This window comes from Panthera uncia (genome assembly GCF_023721935.1).
Source record: "Panthera uncia isolate 11264 chromosome B2 unlocalized genomic scaffold, Puncia_PCG_1.0 HiC_scaffold_24, whole genome shotgun sequence".
NCBI lineage: Eukaryota > Metazoa > Chordata > Mammalia > Carnivora > Felidae > Panthera > Panthera uncia.
In genome coordinates this window covers 15,570,658-15,593,311 of record NW_026057580.1, presented here as the reverse complement: position 1 = coordinate 15,593,311, position 22,654 = coordinate 15,570,658, and the positions used below count along the sequence as shown (strand labels likewise).

The window sequence follows — 22,654 nt, the reverse complement described above, 5'->3', positions numbered from 1 at the left end:
TTTTATCCATGTTGATGCAAACGGTAAGATTTCTTTATATTCTGTGGCTGAATAATATTCCATTGTGTATATATAACATTTTCTTTTTTTAATTTAATGTTGTTGTTTTCTTTTTTTCTTGATAGAGAGCACACACGAGAGTGTGTGCACAAGAGTGCATAAGCAGGAGAGGAGTAGAGAAAGGAGGAGAGAGAGACTTCCAAGATCAGCGCAGGGCTTGATCTCACAAACTGCAAGATCATGGCCAGAGTTGAAAACCGAGAGTCAGATGCTCAACTGACTGAGCCACCCAGGTGCCCCATAATACATTTTCTTTATCCATTATGTAAATAATGCTGTGATGAACACAAGGATGCAGATATCTTTTCACGTTAGTGTATTAATCTTCTTTAGGTAAATGACCATAAGTGGGATTGCTGGATCACATGGTAGTTTTAAGTTTTTGAGGAACCTTCATACTGTCATAGTGGCTGTGCCAATTTACATTCCCACCAACAGTGCAGGTCGCTTCCCTTTTGTCCACATCGTCACAAACACTTCTGGTCTTTCTGATAACAGCCATCTGAACAGGTGTGAGGTGATATTTCATTGTGGTTTCGGTTTGTACTCCTCTGAATATTAGTGATGTTGAGCATCTTTTCATGTATATATTGGGCATCTGTACATCATCTTTGAAAAAATACCTATTCAGATCCTCTGCCCATTTTTAATGGTTTTTAGTTGCATAAGCTCTCTCTCTCTCTCTCTCTCTCTCTCTATATATATATATATATATATATATATACACACATATATATATGTGTGTGTGTGTGTGTGTGTGTGTGTGTATATATATATATATATATATATATATATATGGAGATTAATGTCTTCTAAGATAAATGATTTGTAAATATTTTCTCCCATTCCATAAGCTGCCTTTTCATTCCGTTGATGGGTTCCTTTGCTGTGGAGAAGATTTTTAGACGGATGTAGTCCCATTTGCTCATTTTTGCTTTTGTTGCCTTTGCTTTTGGAGTCAAGTCCAAAAACTCGTCTCCAAGACTGATGTCAAAGAGCTTACCACCTAGGTTTTCTTCTAGGAGGTTTATGGTTTCAGGTATTTGTTGAAGTCCTTAATCCATTTTGAGCTGATTTTCGTCTTTTTTTTTTTTTTTTTAAGTAATCTTTACCACTTCATTTTATTATTTATTAGCTATTCCTCATTGTTTTACTTTCTTCGGGGTTGCTCTAGCTTTATAATATGCCATCTTTAACCCAACAAAATCTACATTCAAATAACACTATACCACTTCACATACAATGGGCACATTTCCATTTCATCTCTTCTGTGTTTAGAACTACTATTGTCATACATACATACCTATATTTTACTTCTACATTATGTTTCCCATGATATATTATTTTGTTTTAAATAGTCAATTATCTTTTAAAGAAATTTAAAAATGGGAAACGTTTATGCTTATCCACAAATTTACCTCTATTTTTGTCACTCTTCATTCCGCTTATATAGATACAAGTTCCCATCTAGTATCATTTTGCTTTTTTCCTGGACAATTTGCTTTAATTCTTCTTTAGGATGCATTCTGCTGGTAATGAATTCTCTATTATTCTTTGGCTGAAAACTTTTTTTATTTTTTTAAAACAGGTTCCACGCTTGCCCAGTGCACAGCCCAACACGGGGCTTGAACTCAGGACCCTGAGATCAAGACCTGAGCTGAGAGTAAGAGTAAGACACATAACCGACTGAGCCACCCCAGGTGTCCCAGGCTGAAAACTTTTTTGCCTCACCTTTATTCTGAAGAGTATTTTCACAAAAACAGGATTCTAGGTTGACCACTTTTATTCTTCCAACACTTCCAAGATCTCATTCCATTACCTTCCACCATACTTAGTTTCTGATGATTATCTGTGGATTTTTATCTTTTTTATTTTTAAGTTTATTTATTTTTAGAGAGAGAAAGAGAGAGCGGACTTGTGTGTGAGACAGGGAGAGAGAGAATCCTAGGCAGGCTCCTTGCTGTCAGTGCAGAACCCAACACAGGGCTCTATCTCATGAACCGTGAGATCATAACCTGAGCGGAAATCAAAAGTTGGATGCTCAACCGACTGAGCCACCTTTCTGTGGATTTTTATCTTAATTCTTCTCTACTTGAAGTGCCTTTTTCCTCTAATTCCTGAAATTTTCCACTTCACTGTTTATTTTTAGCACTTAATTATGATGTGCTTTTACCAGCCCTGAATTGTATGTTTACCCTTTTTGAATTTGTGGATTTATAGTCTGCATCAAATTGGACATATTTTAATATCTTTCTTCAAATATTTTTCCTGACCACCTTCTCTCTCCTCTTTTTCTGTAACTCTAGCTATGTATGTTAGACTCTTTAAAATTATCCCAAGTTTTTTGCAGTCTTTATGCTCTTTGTGCTTCACTTGGGATGCAGTCTACTACTACATTCTCAAGTTCGATCATTTTTTTTTTCGTGCTCTACTGGCAAAATTCCACAAGAAGGAATTCATTTCAGACATTGTGTATTTTGTCTCTAGTAGTCAGTTCCATTTGGTTCTTTTTTTAGATCTTCTATTTCCCTCCTCATTAAGCTCGCACTTTCGATTACCTCCTTGAGCATGCTGAGCATTTTTTTATAGTTATTTTAACATTCTTGTTGCCAACTCCATCATTTGTGGTCCACTTTCTATCAATCAATTTTTCCTCCAAATTGTCACATTTTGCTACTTCTTAGATATATAGCTGGTATTTCATTTTATTCAATGTCAGTGAGTGCTAGATCTTGTTCTAATCCTTTAAAAACCACTAGTTCTCAACCTGGGGTGCTTCTGTAACCCAAGAGATACGTAGCAATGTCTGGAGACAATTTTAGTTATTATAGCTGAAGAGTGCAACTAATATTCAGCAGGTACAGATCAGAGATGTTTATAAACATTCTACAATGCACTGAATAGACCCCAAAAGCAGAGCTATCCTGCCCAAACGTCATTAGGGACAAAGTTAAGAAACCCTATATTAAAGAAAACTGATCTTTTTCCAGCAAACAGGTAAGTATCTGCATACCAGTGTGAAGCTTTTTCAGGGTAGACCTAGAATAGCTGCTATTTGAAAACCCATCTACTCTCACTTCACCCTTCCACTGAGTTACCCATGTATTCAATGAAGTCTCTCAAAACCAAATGGAGAGAATTCAAAAATTTTTGACCTTGTTTAAGTTCTGGGAATTATTCATGTTAATCCCCAGTAATCACTACTCTTCACAAACTGTTCACGTCTAACCTCATGAGGCCGCACCCCATACAATGAGAGATTGGTATTCAGCCAAATACTCAAGGTAACTCTGTAATCACATTGCTAGCGCACTTTCACTTTCACTTTCTCTCTCCCTCTCTCCAGGTAATCAGTTCCACAATTCTAACTACCTTGGCTTGGTTGAACTCTAATCTCTAACTCCTCAACAAAACTGACAACCTTCTGTTGAATTTCACTCTTCCTGCACTACAGTCCAAATATTACCTCCTGGTAGAAATTCAGGACAATGATAGGGTTTTCCTTATTTGCCCTTTTCTCAAGTATCTCATTCCTGTGCTGCCTATTCTCTGAAAATACTTGGGTTTTTTTTGTTGTTGTTGTTGTTGTTTTTGTTTTGTTTTGAGAGCGAGAGAGCGAGAGAGAGAGAGAGAGAGAGAGAGAGAAAGCACACATGTGAAAAGGGAAGAGTGGCAGAGGGACAGGAGGTGGAGGGGGAGAGAGACAGAGAGGGGGGAGAGAGAGGGGGAGGGAGAGAGCAGGGAAGGAGAATCTTAAGCAGGTTCCATGCTCAGGGCTAAGCCCAATGCGGGGCTCAATCTCATGACCTTGGAATCATGACCTAAGCCAAAATCAAGAGTTGGATGCTCAACCAACTGAGCCATCCAGGCACCGCTGAAAGTACTTGTTTTCAATAACTTGTTCAATTTCCCAGTTTTTAAGGTGGGAAAGTAATTCCACACTGTCTTACTCCCTCACTGCTAGAACTGTGGTCTAAATATTGTAATATACAGCTTGAATAATCAGCCTATCAGACAAAACAATATTCAGACAGAATAGTATGAGGTACCTACTGAGAGGCCTTTTAAAGTGAAACAATCTATGGTATTAATAAACCATACTCTGATAAATGCAACTTCATCAAATGATTTTAAGGTGCAATTTCCAGTTTTTAGAATTATGACCAAAAATGAAAATTTTCTTTTAGATTTAGTGACTGTAAACTTTACTGGAGTCCTTAAAGCATATCATTAAAATAAATGCCTAGATATTAAAAGTATCTAGTACTAATAGATAGGCTGATTGCTTTCACCTCATTGAAAATTGTCAAAACTACTATATGATTAAATCAATGGTTGGAAGGCAGTATAGTATAGCGATAAAGCACATGAACTTTAGAGTCAAACTTTTTTTTTTTTTTAATGTTTATTTATTTTTGAGAGACACAGACAGAGCATGAATGGGGGAGGGTCAGAGAGAGGGAGACACAGAATCTGAAGCAGGCTCCAGGCTCAGAGCTGTCAGCACAGAGCCCAACGTGGGGCTCGAACTCACGACCATGAGATCATGACCTGAGCCGAAGTCAGATGTTTAACCTAATGAGTCACCCAGAAGCCCCACAGAGTCAAACCTGCCTAATTCATATCACCTCCTCTACTATATGTGCCCAGTGTCTTCACCTGTAAAACAAGACTCTTCATAAGACTGCTATGAGGATTAAACTGATTCCTATGAAGTGCTCGACAGTGTCTGGCTCAGTGGCTCTTATTTTTAATCAGTTTAAAGATGTATTACTGAGCACCATTCAAGTTAAGAGACAGCATGATAACACAGAACAAAAAACAAAAGGGAAAACATCTTAAACACAAGGAAGAATGGGAGGAGAAGGGGAGAGGAGAAAGGAAGAAAGGTATATGGAGAAGGGGGTTGGGTGTGAACAGGAGGTTTTATAATCAGAGAAAACAGAAATCTTACCAAATGCCTATATACTTCATCTGTCAGACTGTCCTTGAATTGCTAAGCTTGTAGAAAAATTGTATCTACATTTTATGTGTGCCACTGTCAGAAAACGTAACAGCAAGTAAGTCTTTCTATTAAGCCTAAAACTCTCTCTTCCTTTTGTATTAAATCTCTATAGCAAAAGCCACTTAATGGCTTATACCTCCAAATAAAGTGACTTAAAATAACCAAAAGTCCTAAAATATAATTGTTGGGGAAAAAAAAAGGAATCTTTATGTGAGCTGTACTGAGTGTTAAAGAAACGTAAAACAAAGTAGAAACTTGATGAAAATACAAAGCATTTGATAGAAGCAATCCAAGTTCACTATTTTTTTTTTTTTTTTTTTTTTTAGAGAGAGAGCATGTGAACAGGGAAGAGGGACAGAGGGAGAGAGGGAGAATCTTAGGCAGCCACCACACCCAGCATGGAGCCTGACATGGGGCTCAATCCCACAACCCTGGGATCATGACCTACAGAGAAATCAAGAGTTAGACGCTAAACCGACAGAGTCACCCGGGTCCCCCGGCTCACTATTACACATTAAATGGGGAACTAATGTAGAGTATCTTAAAGTAAAACACGTAAACCAAGTAGGACTTAGAATCTAAAGTTGCTAGCATAAATTCCCCCTCTTTTTACTCCAAAGAATATCTTTCAGCATTATTCAAAGATTTTAAAAATAATCCTACATTCCCTAAGAAAATGTTGTGTGTGTTTTAAATAGTTAAAATCTGTATTCCTTAGTTCCTAAAGAGAACCTCCAGAAACAGCATCTGGCTATACAAAGACTCACAATGTATTACCAGTAAAAGTATCAAAGCCCCACAACAATTTTCCTTACAAAGCTGTTCACTGGGAGTTGTTCAAGGTGAATGCCAATGTGGGAATACAAACACCAAAGCAAGTGTGTACCACGTTAAACCCTGCAGGCCAAGCTGCAGACCACCAAATTTCCCTCCACCACCTTTGGCACTTCCAGCATATACCACCATTCCACAAGCATCCCGTGCACTAGCAACAAGCACTATCTTCTTTTCCAGAGCCCAAATAATCAAATGAAACCTCTGCTGACTCCTTCTAAGAGAATGAACCCTCCCTACCCATAAGAAATCAGAACTTCTAAAGAACAACCCATCAGGGTTTCTTAACCATTTCGTGTCATGCATGCATCTAGTAGCCCAGTCAAACCCAGAGCAATGTGTGGCTCAAAACATTGAACTGGGAGGACCCTTTTAGTTTCCTCAAAATTCTGACCTCTCATTTTTAGCATCTCTCCTCTTTTATAGAAAAAAAAGAAAAAACAAAAAAACTCAGACATCTCTCCTTCAGTTTCCCGGCACTAACTCTGGTGTCTCTCCAATCAATTGAGACTAATCATGATACCTACGGTGAGAACCTCACTTCCTCTACCTTCTGGGCAAATCCTGTTCTGGTGATCAATCCCATTCTTCTGAATTTGCATCTTCAACTCCTCCCTCTCCACTTGTTCTTTGCCACTGAATATATGTTGTTCTCAACTGCTGCACTGCTTTATACTTACTCTCTCCACTGCTTCCCCACCCAATCATCTTTCTTTACTGCCCTTAGGCAGGTCATGAATGATCTCTTTGTCCCTAAATCCAAGATTACATTGTATTTATCTTATTTTACTTAACCTCACAAGCAGCATCAGACAATACTGCCTATGTCCTCCCTGAAAAACTCTCCCCTTGACTACTGCACACTCATGGGTTTCCTCCTGGCGCGCGCGCGCGCTCTCTCTCTCTCTCTCTCTCTCTCTCTCCCTCCTGGCTCTCTCTCTCTCTCTCTCTCTGTGCCTTCTTGGTCTTCTTTTTAGTAATTCTATCTCAGCTAATACCATGAATGTTGCTATATAGGATTCGATCCAAGGCTCTTTTCTTCACTCTAGACAGTCTCTCTAGGTGATCTCATCTAACTCCAAAGCTTCTGCAAAGGCTGTACAACAGGAATGTTCCTTACATCTTTAAAACTGTAAGGAGACCAACATGAACAAAGGGGCAAGTTAAATAGGAGACAAAAAGAGGTAGGGGAGGCATATGTAGATGCCCAGTCACAGGGCTTTGTAGCCAATTTAAAAAGACTCTGGCTTTACTTTAAGTAAAATACGTACCTACTAGAAGGTGAGCACATTAACATTCAGGAGGCAGGTAACAGCAAATAACAGCCTATTGCACTTGTACAGCAAAAAATAACTTATACCAGAGTAGGAGCAGTATTTAGCAGGTGACAAAATCAGTTAATGAATGTGAGATTAAGAGTTAAAGATGAATCCAACTCTGGTTTAAATAAAAGAAAAATGGAGTTGCCATTAATTCAGATGAGGAAGACAGTATAGATCAAATTTAGGTGCAAGGAAAAGAAGAGATGATCACTTTGACCACCTTAAGTTTGAGATACCTATTAGACAACTAAAAGGAGATTTTTATAGGCTTAAGGCAGGGAGGAGACTCACACACAGTAGAAAATACCAGAAGCTATAGTCACTGGCTTTATAGAATAAGGGGGGATATTGAAATCAAGTCCTACTTAGCAAATTAAGTGGAATGTAAAAGATTACAAAGGACATCTAACAAAAATGGTTAAGTATATTTGACAAAATGAAAAAGGAGTCATTTCATTTTATAAAAATGGAAACATAACACTTCCAGAGAAGCAAAGCTTTTCCTGAAATTGATTATCAGAAGACACTTATCTTGAGACTTTATAAAGAAATCACCAAGTAACAGAATAGATTATAAACTTACCACATTCCTATAAAAAAATGTAATAGTGACTTTCTTATATCTTTTATTCTATAGTTCTTCAATGAAAACTGAGGACATAAAAATAAACTGCCCATGACCTGCCTACACTGTCTTGAGTCAGGATTACCTTCTTAACATTAATAGCTGGAGTTCAACTGGCCAAACCAAGAAGACCATCCCGTATATTTTAGTTTATTAAAGAGAACAGCTTTACTAAATGTAAAGGGGTATAAGGAGAAACCACATAAACTAATCAAATGTGCTGGATATGGCTTTTCAATATTATAAGCAAAAAATAACATTTTGTAATGTAGAGTCAACTATAATTCTTATAACAGCTACTATAAACACAACATACATACCAAATAAGTAAAACAATAAAAAGACTGTAAAAATACCAATTACAGAGTACATTACATTTCGTTAGGACATAGGAATAGTGGATCAATTCTTCTAATCATAATGCATAAGATGGAACTCTTAAATCAGAACTTAAAATTCTTTTATCACTAGAGGTTTCTAAAGTCCTTATAAAGCACACACTCCTTGGCATTCAAATCAATATGCAAAAACTTTCTGCCCTAAAAGTTAGAGTTTTTTAAAAAATGGAATTATAGTGTACTTCAACCACTGACTTCCCACCCCATAATCACAAAGCTCCACATTTAGAACGTGATGTTATTTTAAAGGGGTTAAGCAAGCAAGGAAGTACATTTTTAGCAGATAAAATTCTGCAAAGTTACTAAAATTCAAACAAGGCTGAATAGTGCAAGAAAGTACCCAAAGTACTTATAAAAAATTACAAATACAAAATATAAAATATAATAAAAATTTAAATTGTCCATCTTTTGCTGGTGGCCCTATATGGACTTAAACTTTTGTACATATTTTAAGGGCTGAGTTTCCATGGCATCATACACATCATTTCACCATAAGCTTTAATTTGTAACAAATTTTAATGTTAAAAATAAATATCAGAAAATCCAGTTACCTATGAAACATAAGAAACAATAACACACGTAAGAAGTAATTCAGGGGATAGTGGTAAGTAATAACTGTACCACTAAATTTAAGCCAGATGCTTTCAGTATTTGTTTGTTCTCTAATGCTTTTTACACATCCTTAAAACATAAGTCCTGACTTTAGAATACCAAGTATTCTCAAATAAGTGTAACATAAAATATCTGTTTTCTATGACTCTTCTGTATCTTCCTATCTCAATGATTTTCTATCTTTCAATGTAATCAACATCTGCATTAAAACAGATTTCAGCGTCCCAACGCCACCGCACTCCAACTCCTAGCAATAAAAACTGCTCTGCTTAACACAACTTTATCAGGGCACTGTTCAAATACAATTGACTCCACATTAAAAAAAATTTTTTTGAATGTTTATTTATTTTTGAGAGAGACAGAGAGAGCACACATGAGCGGGGGAGGGGCAGAGAGACAGGGAGACACAGAATCCAAAGCAGGCTCCAGGCTCTGAACTGTCAGCACACAGCCTGATGTGGGGCTCGAACTCACAAGCTGTGAGATCATGACCTGAGCCGAAGTCGGACGCTCAACCGCCTGAGCCCACCCAGGTGTCCCACGGACTCCACATTTTTTTAAATAGGCAAATTAAAGGAAAGAATGAGGTAAAGAAGTAAAAATAAAACAGTGTGGTAAGAAAAGTACTAACATCCATTATGCCCTAAAACTTGCCGGGTACTATGCCAAGTTTTCTCTATACACATAATCTGAAAAATGAGGACATGCTTAAATGAGGTACTGATTAAATAAAGGACACTAGACAGACATTGACCAAAAGGCAAGTTTTTAAAGGATTCAATTATTTGTTGCTTTAATTCATACAGTTTAGCGTACAGCCTTAGAGAAATTTAGAATCTTAAAAAGTTCATTGCAAAGGAGAAAAAATACACCCAAAGAACACTTAGAAATGGGAGGCAACCTAAAAATGGAAATTTGCACCTTTCACAAGGCTACTGGCCATCACCATTTCGTACGAAATACCCATGAAGTTAGTGTTCTTTTCATTAATTTTTATTACGTGTACAAAGCTAAAAAGTACACTTCAACACCTTTAAAAGCCCGATGACTCTTTGTTTTTAGTTTATTTACTTTTTGACAGAGACAGAGAGAGAGAGAGACACACACACAGAGAGAGAGGGGGGGGGGGGGAGAGAGAGAGAGAGGGGGGGGGGGGGGGGGGGGGGGGGGGGGGGGGAGGGGGGGGAGAGAGAGAGAGAGAGAGAGAGAGAGAGAGAATCCCAAGCAGGCTTCACACTGTCAATGCAGAACCCAATGCGAAGCTTGAACCCACAAACGGTGAGATCATGACCTGAGCCGAAATCAAGAGTTGGACGCTTAACCGACTGAGCCACTCAGGCACCCCAAAAGGCAATGAGTATTAAATAAGGGATTCTAAAAAGATAATCAATGATAGTATATGTGGCGGATTGTATTCTTATTTACATTTGGCGTCTCAGCTTGTAGAAAAATTTATATATCCCTGCTCTGTTTGACTTAGACATGACCATGGCTGTCCAATACAGTATTAGTGGAAGCAATATGTGTAAATTTGGAGCAGAAGCTTTAAAAGCCATGCTCCTTTTTCCCTGCCTTTGCAAGCATTAAGCCATATGTCAAAAAGCAGACTCCATCAGTTTAAGTCCCTACGTAACTATGTCTTTAAGCCTCCGTGATTTTTAGGTTGTTTTCACTGCAGCATATTCTGAAAAACATATTATGCTACAGTGTATTTAAGAAAGAGGGGAATAGACAAATACATGTTTTCCTGTGTACCTGCATAAACACACACTGGGAGGATACCAAGAAAGTACAAATGCTTGCTGTACAGAGCAGATGAGAAAAACCGGGTGGATGGAGACAAGTATTATAATGCACTTTTTTTTTTTTTTTTTTTTTTTTAAAGAACATATAGGGGAGTGTGGGTGGCTCATTCAGTGAAGCATCCAACTTCAGCTCAGGTCATTATCTCGCGGTTCATGGGTTCAAGCCCCACACTGGGCTCTCTGCTGTCAGCACAAAGCCTGCTTCAGATCCTCTGTCCCCAGCCCCCTCTCTGTCCCAACCCACTTATGCATGCATACTCTCTCTCAAAAATAAAAATTTTTAAAAGAAAAAGGTTTTTATATTATAATGTACATTTTTATGTACTAATTTTTGATATTTTTTTTCTATTTTTGAGAGAGAGTGAGTGCACAGGGAGGAGCAGAGAGAAGAGGGGGACAGAGGATCCAAAGCAGGACCTGCACTGAGAGCAGAAGAGCCCAATGTGGGGCTTGAACTCACGAACCATGAGATCATGACCTGAGCTGAAGACAGACACTCAACTGGCTGAGTCACCCAGATGCCCTTATATACTAATTTTTGAACCAAGAGAATACATCATCTAGTCATATATATATATATATATATATATATATATATATGTGTGTGTGTGTGTGTGTGTGTGTGTATATATATACGTATGTGTGTATATGTGAACTATGTACCATATCATTATATGTATACTTTCCAGAGAGTGTACAGCTTTCATGTGCTTTTCAAAAGTGAACCAAGAAACATGAAGAAAGCAATACTCTTGCCTAGAGGCAATAATCACCCTCAAATGCTGACTGATCAACCCCTGATTTTAAAAGCACAGCACTCTATGCAAGTAGGCTAACCAACTGTAGCAGAGATTCATCTACTTTCCCTAGAAAAAAAAACAGTACCGTTACCTTCTGTTCCGGAAAACAGATGACATCATCAACTGGAATGAGGGCTACCTGCTCCATATATAAATTATGGAGTTTTATTTATACTATTTTTCCTCAAAGGGCTGGCAGTATAAAAAGGCACATAAGTGACATGAGATAAAATATAATACTCTGGAGTAAAAATTAAACAGCTCATAAGCTATTCATTTTTTGGACCCTTCTATAGTCTCTGCCCATAAATAGCTGCCTATAAATAGCTGACAGCTTGGGGCGCCTGGGTGGCTCAGTCGGTTAAGCGTCCGACTTCAGCTCAGGCCACGATCTCGCGGTCCGTGAGTTCGAGCCCTGTGTCGGGCTCTGAGCTGATAGCTCAGAGCCTGGATCCTGCTTCCAATTCTGTGTCTCCCTCTCTCTCTGCCCCTCCCCCGTTCATGCTCTGTCTCTCTCTGTCTCAAGAATAAACGTTAAAAAAAAAGTTTTAAAAAAATAATAATAATAATAAAAATAATAAAAAAAGAAAAGAAGAAAAACAAAATAAATAGCTGACAGCCTGCTGGAGACGAAAGTCATAAACATGTACAACGGTTGTGGGTGCCATGATAAAAGTGTGCACAGACTAGTCAAATGCACTTCAACAAGGGTGTTATGATCACTTAATGGGAAAAGAACTGCCTCTCTGTAACAGTGCCCCAACCAGTGTTAAAGGTTAATTGCTTCAAGTTTTGCACTCCTTGCTTGCTAACCTAAGTCCCTTGATTTGCAGTAGAACTAACTTACTTTGAGATTTGCAGACCACTGACCTTGAGGAGTGAAGGGACCAGAATATAAGGCCTAACTACATTCAAAAACAACTGCTGCTGCTGCCAGCAAGTCTGTTCAGGGTCATGTCCACATATGACTATACTGCCTGGGCACCTGCTTCTCCTGCAGGTTGCACCCCTGCCCCTCACTTTTTTCCATGCCTTCCCCTTTAAAACTGTCCAGCTTTGCCTGGATGGGGAAGATGGTCTTTGAGACATTAATCCACCACCATCTTCCCAGGTTGCCAACTTCCTGAAGAAGCAACCTTTTCTTTCCCACCATCACTTGTCTCCTGAGTATTAATTTTCGAGCAGTGATCAACCAAAGCAGAGTTTGAACGGATCCTCTGTCCAGTAACATCTTTAACAAATACTGCTAGGAAAATTAGATATCCACATACAAAAGAATGAAGTTGGACCTTTGTCTGAAAACCATACACAAAAATTTACTCAAAATGAATTAATGACCTAAACGTAAAACCAAAACCTATAAAATTCCTAGAAGAAAATACAGGGGGAAAGTTTCATAACACTGGATTTGGCAATGACTTCTTAAATATGATACCAAAAGCACAAGCAACAAAAGAAAAAATAGACTACCTACATTAAACTTAAAAACTTTTCTACAACAAAGAAAATAGTCAACGGAATGCGAGAAAATAACTGTACATCATATATAAAGATCATGATAAAGAATTAATGTCCATAATAAAGAATTCCTACAACTATAAAAAATAATAATAATAACCTGATTAAAAAACAGACAAGGAACTTGAACAGATACTTCTCCAAAGATGATACACAATGGTCGACAAGCATATAAAGATACTCAACATCAGTAATCATCAGAGAAAAGCAAATCAAACTCACAATGAGATAACATCTCATACCCGTTAGGATAACTAATATCAGGGGCGCCTGGGTGGCGCAGTCGGTTGGGCGTCCGACTTCAGCCAGGTCACGATCTCGCGGTCCGTGAGTTCGAGCCCCGCGTCAGGCTCCGGGCTGATGGCTCGGAGCCTGGAGCCTGTTTCCGATTCTGTGTCTCCCTCTCTCTCTGCCCCTCCCCCGTTCATGCTCTGTCTCTCTCTGTCCCAAAAATAAATAAGTCCAAAACCATAAAAAAAAAAAAACGTTGAGGATAACTAATATCAAAAAACAGAAAGTGTTGCTAAGGATATGGACAAATTAGAACCCTTTACACTGTTGGTGGAAGTGTAAAATAGGCCAAACACTATAGAAAATTATATTTAGCACTTCTTTAAGAGATTAAAATAAGAACTATATATAATCCAGCAATCCCACTTCTGGGTATGTACCTGAATTGAAAACAGGTCTCAAATATATGTATGCCCATGTTTTAGCAGCATTATTCACAACTGCCAAGAGGTGGAAACAATTCACACATCCATGAATGGATGAACAGCTACACAAAATGCAGTACATACATACAACAGAATATTATTCAACAAATGAACTTTATGCTAAAAAACGGTCAAAATGATAAGTTCCATATGTTTTTTACAACAACCATTTTTCAAAAAAAAAAAAAAAAAAAGTCCATATAGAGGAAAACAAGGGCAAGAATGATTAGAAGGAAAAACACAGAAGTTTAGAACATAACATCTTCTAAAAAAGTTGCAGTCAGAGCTACATATTATATTTGCTTTTGTTGTTGTTGTTTTAAGACAGCACACAAGCAGGAGAGGGGCAGAGAGAGGAGGAGGAAGAAAATTTTAAGCAGGCTCCACCCCCAGGGCAAAGCCTGGCTCAGGGCACAACACTGGGCTCAATGTCATGGCCTGAGCTGAAATCAAGAGTCAAACCTTTAATCAAATGAGCTACCCAGGCGCCCCCAAGCTGCATATTTTATTTCTAGTATTTCCTGGAACATTTCTGAGAAGATGAAAACCTACAAAGTAAGTGACAAACAATATATTCCGTTTAGAACTATATTTCACTAGTACCTCTTATACTCAGATCATTTTACTCCAGACTAAAATGTACTAAAATTTGAGTTCATATCTTGTCTCATCGCCCAGAGGCCTGGACCTTAAGCTTCTGGACTGCAGAGGGGATTCTGTGCCCTCACAAAACCAAACTAGCACTTAGCACACAAGAAACTTAAGAAACATTCACTGATTAAACTGGCCTCTACTGCTTCCTAAGGTCATATATTTTATTCTAAAAGTAAGATTAGAGTTAAAACTACTACTGATTTTTTAAAAAATTTTTTAATGTTTATTTTTGAGAAAGAGACAGAGACAAGAGTACAAGTGGGGAAGTTGCAAAGAGAGAGAGGGAGACACAGAATCGGAAGCAGGCTCCAGGCTCTGAGCTGTCAGCACAGAGCCCAACGTGGGGCTTGAACTCACAGACCGTGAGGATCATGACCTGAGCCGAAGTCAGATGTCTAACTGATGGAGGCACCCAGGCACTCCTATTAAAACTGAGCAGAAATAAAAGTTCTTTAGAGAAGAATGTCAAGTAATAAACAAAGATGGGATGGTGGAGTTAGAAAATCATCATTTTGCAACTATCGAAGTAATAACTAATTCAGGCCAAATTTATCCATGGATGCTTAAACTGTTGGGAGAAGTTTGATGAGGAAACAGGATATTTACAAAGTCTCCAAGTATCTCCCCACAAGACACTTACCAATTATAAAGGAAAAAAAAGTACATTTACAGGCAACACAATTTGAACCAAGGAATCAAATTTCACATCACCAAAAATAAAGCACACAGACATCATGTGCCTTCTGATATAATGCAATGAGACAGCATCATTTTGTAATTCTGTCAATAAAATACACCCTAAAACTAATGATGAGGAATCCGGAGAAAAGCCCACACTGGGATCTACTATATAAAATATCCAGCTTAAACTCTTCAAAATTGTCAAGAAAAAAGTAGAGAAAAGCTGGGAAACAATTCTCAAGAAAGAAACTTGAGAAACAAATTCCCTCCATGCTTTTCCAGGAATAGGAGAAAAAAACAGTTATATAAAGCATTACTAGAACAATTAAATCTGTATATGAACTATGGATTAAATTATATTGTCAAATTGAACACTGTCAATATTTAATGTCTTAATTTTGATAAGTATATTAAACCTCACTACATATACTGTTCCATACAGAAAAAGAGCTACTTACAAAATAATTAAATGACATTCTGGCTGCACAAAAAAATGTAATTATCTCAATATGGAAAAACACAAAAGCAAGTTTTTTTTCAATTCCTAAAATCTCTGAAGTAGGCCATTTGCAAACTCAAATCAAAACACTGTATCAGTACATCTTAAGTGGGAAGAAATCAGAAAACATAAGGACTATCAATTCATAATCAGGGTACTAAACATTTAGTTTGGGTTGAAACAAACATCAGAGAAGGAAAAATATTAAAGTATTTGCCTAGGAAATTTAGTTCATTTTAAGTCCCTGTCATAAGCTGCTTCATAAAAGTAGAAAAACTGAAGCTCAGAGTTCAACACAAGAACAGAGTTTCAAATAATACAGAATAAACACTAGATCATATATAATTTTATTTAAATCTATTCAAAATTTTTAAACAATCTACCTGAATCCTCCTGGGCTTCATGAGCTTCACCATCATCTGTTACCTCTAATTCTTTCACAAAATTTGAGGGAAACAGTCCCAACTTGTTGTTCAGGGTTCCACTCCACCATCCTTCTTCTACCTGAAAGAGTTCACAACTCAAAAATGATAAAAATTTCCCACTGTGGGAAAATTAAGCTACATAAGTGAGCACAAAGTTAATGATGCAAAATAATCCCTTTAAATCTGTTAAGGAAATACAATGGGGAAAATATATTTTAAGTAAATTAAATCTAAATGGATTAGATTGATCATATATAGGATTAGTCATATCGGTAGTATTTTACAACATCTACAACGAGAATTTGTAATCAAGTGCAATGTATGACATAAATAATTGTTATGAAAATATCAGATAACCAAGAATAAGGTATTAATAGCAGGAAGTAGATAGCTCTCTCCTGGAATGTCACTTCTTTTAAACCCAACTAAGTCTCAATTTATAATCATTTCAATATTTATAATCTATTTCATATATTATTTAAGTACATGAAGATTTTTTATTTGGAAAAAGCTTGATGAATATAATTTCCCTTTTAAGTGACTCTTAACCCAAGTAAGAAAAAGAATCACTTATTTTTAAAATCCAGATACTAGGCTCTTCAAAACATTCTCCCCACCTCAACCAGAAATATCTTCCGGAACCAAACTCTTTAGAAAAATATTTACATTCACTAATCACAAGGTTACTCAGTTTCATGAAGTTATTTAATAATATTTAATAACTGCTTTAAGATGTAGAACTTCTAAAAAAAATTTAAGAGCATAAACTATTCATTCTGAAAATTCACTTAACAGCAGTACATGAAATATCATAGGTAGAAAAGGCTCTTTATTCTGTTTAAAATATGTTTTAAGTGTTTCCACCTCAGAATTACAAAGCAAACTTTAATAAGGTATTCATCTGGCAGGCACTCACTACAGGCACTCACTAGGTATAACACCTTGGTGTTAACTACTAGGGAAAGACTGCTATTTGCATATGAGAAATCTCTGCCCTTGAGTGAAATAACCTAAAGAAAACAAACACTAAGCAGGTAGTTACAATACAATGCGTGTTGTAACAAAGCTATGAACAAAATGCTGGAAAAGCACAAGAGAAAGGCTTAAAATATTTTTTAAAAGGCTCCCCTAAAATGAAATGACAAAAGAGCTAGACATTAAAGGCTGAGTAAGAGTTTTCTAGGTACAAAGCAAATGAAAAATACAGTGACATAAAAATAAAGGACTTATTTCTAGACTATATACAGCTGAGATACAAGATGGCTAGAATACAAGCTGTCTGAGGAAGAAATGGAAGGCGGTTACGAGTGAAGAGTTCAGAATTTTTTTTAGCAGATTTAAAGAGACTCCAAAGTTTTGAGAGTTCTTCAAACCATGGTGATGGAGATATGTAGACCAAATGGCAACTAAGAGAGAAGCATCAGAAAATGTATTACCTACACCTGCAATCACAAATTGGCAGCAAGGGAGTAGTTAGGGTAAATAACCTTATAATTCCCATAAATTAAGGAATTCTCAAAAGGCAAGATAGCACAGCAATGAAGAATAGTAAGATTCTGCTCTGCTGCATGCCGTGTGTATGGGCATGGGCAAAAATAGCTGAAACAAGATCTCCTAGCCTGCATGCTCATCAACAAGGTAATCGGGACACCCCTCCACCAAGAAGTGGTGGTCTTTGTCCCCACCGCCTTCAATCTTGCTGACTTCGGACATGTTTGTAGCCAAAAGAATAGGGTGAAAGTGACACTACCACTTCCAAGGTCTGATTATAAAAGGTCTCTAAAGGAAGTAACATAGTAACAAAATTAGGTTAAGAAAGATCATTAAAACAAGTAACAGCACTTTTAATTTACACACTGTATTTACTGCCATAGAATTTGTATGTATGAATAAAAATCAAAACATGTAGGCATTCTAAAATGTTTATTTTTATTCTTAGCTACTTTGATTACATCAATCTTTAGCTTAAAATTCAACATGTTCACTGAAATACTTACACTCAGAGCCCTGAAATGCCATGCAATAAGTCCAAGTATTCTAAGGCCCCGATACAGTGAGAAAGCCAAGCCAAGTGGAGAAGCTACATAATGGCTCTCCAGAGGCAGTCTTCAAGTCTTCGAGGTACCAATCACATTAGTAAAGGAGCCTTCCTAACATTCTAACAGCACCTAAACTTTTGAGTCTTTCGACTTGAAGCCCCCACACATCATGGAACAGACAAGCCATCCCAGCTGTGCCCTATCTGAATTCTTGACTCACATAATATCCATGACCTAATAAAACAGTTGTTCTTTGCTACAAACTTCAGGATAGCATGATATGCATCAACAGTAACTAGAACAGTTAATCACTTATCTTCTATGACTCAAACTCTTCATATATAATAAAGTAGAAATAAAAATTCCTGTCTTCTCAGGCTGTTAAGAAATTTAAAGAAAATAATAAATGTGAAACACTTAGCATAATGCTTCAGACACATAGGTTCAATAAAAATTATCATTGCCACCTGATAGAAATAAAACAGAATTGTCTTTTGTATAAATACATTGGAATTTAATATAAACATTAAGGGATAAATTACATGATGTTATGATATAAAAATCAATCCTTATACATGATATACATGACTATACATGATATCAAAAGATACACTTTGAAAATGGGATCTTCAGCTGCCAAATAAAACTTTTAATATTCCTTTAATATTCCTTTAATTCCTTTAATATCCCTTGGTTAACATCTGAATATAATTCAAATAAGGCAAACCTTTTAAAGAGATTCTACTTTTGTATCCCTCTGCTATGCAGAAGGTAAAATTGATTCTATTTTATTGCTTTGTGCCTAAAGTGAATTCAGAATCAAAGAAAATGTTTATTTTTATTCTCAGCTACTTACATTACATTAATCTTTAGCTTAAAATTTTTTTATTCCTGAAGTCAATACATACAAATACAGTAAGCACACAAGACCAGGTGTAGTAAGAATGAATAAAGCTTGGTTGATGGGGGGTGGGAGGGAGGGGAGGGTGGGTGATGGGTACTGAGGAAGGCACCTTTTGGGATGAGCACTGGGTGTTGTATGGAAACCAATTTGACAATAAATTTCATATATTGAAAAAAAAAAAAAAAAAGAATGAATAAAGCTTTATTCCAAAGGATAAGACAACCTTACATAAGTCATTAAAGAACCATTTTAAAACCTGTATGTTAAAATGTGTATAAAAAGCAATGAAACTCATAAAAAAGTTCTAATGAAAACTTAATATTCTTACGAGTCAGTTTTCTATTACCTAGAGCATCAATTACAATTGCTGGTTCGTCTCTAACATAGGTTTTCCTTACCTCTTCATTAATATCAATAATATCTCCCACTTTCAGCTCCAGTTCATCCTCATTTTGTGGAAGGTACTCAAAGAGAACTTTACACTGACGCTTCTTGGTCTCTAAAGGAAGTAAATTAGTAACAAAATTAGGTTGAGAAAGATCATTAAAACAAATAACAGCACTTTTATTTACACAGTGTATTTACTGCTATATGTATGTATGAGTTTGTATATGTATGAATAAAAATCAAAACATGTAAGCATTCTAAGCAGCTAACCACAATCAGTTCTGGCTGGCTTTTCACTTTGCCCCCACACTACAATCTACTCATGCCAAAATAAATTCAAACCAACTACAAATAGCCATGAAATCTATTTATACGTGTGATCCCCAACTAGACAAAAGTATAACAGCCAATGCCAATTGTGAGACTAAAAACACATACAATAAAAGACACTGTCGGCAAAACAAATTTTATCATAGCTAAGCTATCCTCCAAGACAGTAATTTTCAGACGACTTCCTGATCGAAGTCTAGGAACACTCAAAATGCGCTAATTTAAAAGTGTCTGTGTTAAAAAGACACAAAATGAATAAATCCACAATGTGGATTATCTTATCTTCTTTAACAGCTCTACTTTCCAACAGATAAACATAAAATTCACATAGGTAAAGATAACAGTAATTTTACTTTAACTTTTCAAATGAACTTCATTTATTTAGACAAATAATGCTAACTTATAACCATGCAGTTTGAGGTTCTCAACTTCTTTCAAACTCTAAGAATTGAGAACTCAGACTCACTCCCATCTTTAAAATTTAATCATTAAAGTACCTATGGATAGATGACCAGGTATCACCGATAAAAGGATTACTTCCTGCTAGTCAAATCCTCTATGTTCCTCAGACCAGCAGCAACAGTATCACTTCAAAGCTTCTTAGAAATGCAGGCTCCACCTCAGACCTACCTGTTCTGCACTGAATTGTGTCCTTGACTGTACTGGGAGGCAGGACCTTTAGGGAGGTAATTACAGTCAACTAACATAAAAATGGAGCCCTAATCCCCACACACACTTAATTGTGCATGTGTGCACGTGCACACACATATACAGGAGGCTGTGTGAGGATGCGGGGTCGGGGCGAAAAGGCAAGACCTGCAAGTCTGGAAAAGAGGCCTCACCAGAATCCAACTCTGACAGCACCTTGATTTTAGACTTCTAGCCTCTGGAACTGTAAGAAAATAATATTGCTTCTGTTGTTTAAGCCATCTAGTTGGGGATATTTTGTTATGACAGCCCGAGCAGGCTGAATCAGAAACTGTACTTTAAGATCTCCTAGGTGATTCTCAATCTTGCACTCAATGACCTAATTATACTGATTTCTAATTGCTTGAAAATGACAAGCCCTATTCCTTTTGAGACTTAAATACACTGCTTCTTTTAAAAAAATTAATGTCTATTTATTTGGGGGCAGGGGGCAGGGGATGAGGGGCAGAGAGAGAGAGGGAAACACAGAATCCAAAGCAGGCTCCAGGCTCTGAAATGTCAGCACAGATCCCAACATGAGGCTGAAACCCACGAACCAAGAGATCATGACCTGGGTCAAAGTCAGACACTTAACCGACTGAGCCTCCCATGCATCCCTAAATATACGGTTTCTTTTGCCAAGGACACTTCACTTTCATCCACAAAGTCCACCTTTCGCTGTCTTCAACTCATCTTCAGGTCTCAACTTAGAAAAAACTTCTTCCAAAACAGCTTTCTGGATTAGGTACTCTTCCCTTGTGCTTATATACTTAACACTGTTTACTTCTACAACCTACCTGTTACTAACAAATCTGTTTCCTTTTCAATCTATCATAATGATTTATTTTCTTGTGTGTACTCCCTGTAGTCTGTAGGCCAAAGATAAATGGGCACTGAGTTTGTTAAATGCTCTTTCCCCAGCACCCAGCATAGTGCTTATGCTAGGCCCATTATTTACACACACACACACACACACACACACACGCACACGCACACACACACATATGAACAATTATCTAGGCCTAACCATACGGCATCAATGCCAAGAAATATGCCAAGGGTATCAACATTCCATCAGCCCTTTACCACCAACAATCCTAAGATTTTTCTTAATAATTTAAATGCACACTTAAGGAACTAACAGAATTTAGGAAACAGGAAGCAATTAGTAATAAAATACAAATACATAATGAGATGGCAAATATTTAGGGCAAGCTACAAATATCCCCAAAATTAATAAAGGATAGGTTTGGAGTGGAGCAGATGTGGAAGAATTCAAAGACGAAATGGTAACAGAGTTACACAATTAAACATGAACACAATACAATAAGGTGGAAAAGATGTAGCAGACATTCTAGATAAAAGTTTTCCCAATGAGTTGGTAATACAAGGAATACAAGGATTCTAAGGAGATGGTTGTTGCTGACAAGAGACTCCTGAGAAGTAGTCTAGATAGATACAACTTAACTACATCAAATCATGTCAAAACAAGTCCAAATAAACTTTTTTATATAGTTAAAAAAAAAAAAAAAAGACGCCATGGTCTAAAAGAAATAACACTACTAGAAGTCAGAAAACTTGGGTTCTAGTATAGCTGTCATTACCTTGTTATTTGACCTAAGTTCTCTGGGAATCAATGTCCTGAACTACAAAGTAAAAGAGCTGGACTAGATTAACTATGACAGTTACTTGAGCTCTGACATTTATGGATCTATGAAATTGTTCATCAAGACAAAAAATAAATCCAACTGAACCTCCAAAACAATAAAAGAAGCATATTGCATGCAATCAACACCATGAAAGAGGTGCAAAACAGACACGACAATCAAGCAGAAGGATCTAGAGTCTCCAAATAAGAAACAGTTACACCTCTGTTTCTCCCACTTCATTAAGGAATTAATAATATCTGATTTTAAAACTGTTTTACAATAGAAGGAACCAAAACAAAAACAACAACAACAACAAAAACACTGACCATAATTTTATAAGTAACCTAGAGTTTATAGCAAAATTTTTCAAATGTCACTTTCATCACATCTCAGAGTTAATTTTTAAGTAGTAATAGTGGTTTTTATGCATACCATAAGAAAACTTCTCATCTCTTATACTATAGATAAATATAGTTCATAAATACTTCTGGAAGTTAAAGTGAGCTTGAGAAAATGAGTCCATAAATGTGTTCTCTGTCATTAGCACTTCATAGATGAAGGGAAAATGATCTACATTACTGAAAAGAAATTCTCTTCTGCTCAGGGTGCACTTCAAAGAAAATCCTTTCTATCATTTTGGTGATCTTAGGCCTTTAAAAAAAAATGTAGCTTGCTTGTTTTTAATGAGTATTAGTATCTTTTAA

General features: G+C 36.8%; 1 protein-coding gene across 1 annotated transcript in view; it reads right to left on the bottom strand.

The window, feature by feature from the left end:
- The window catches only part of CD2AP (CD2 associated protein), a 141,112-nt gene that overhangs the window by 55,752 nt on the left and 62,706 nt on the right, over nt 1–22,654 (bottom strand). Inside the window, exons 4-5 of the mRNA XM_049653778.1 lie at nt 19,296–19,396; nt 15,913–16,033 (exon numbers count right to left, since the gene is read on the bottom strand). Of these exons, the coding sequence (XP_049509735.1) occupies nt 15,913–16,033; nt 19,296–19,396 (222 nt within the window). The remainder of the gene's footprint in view (nt 1–15,912; nt 16,034–19,295; nt 19,397–22,654) is intronic.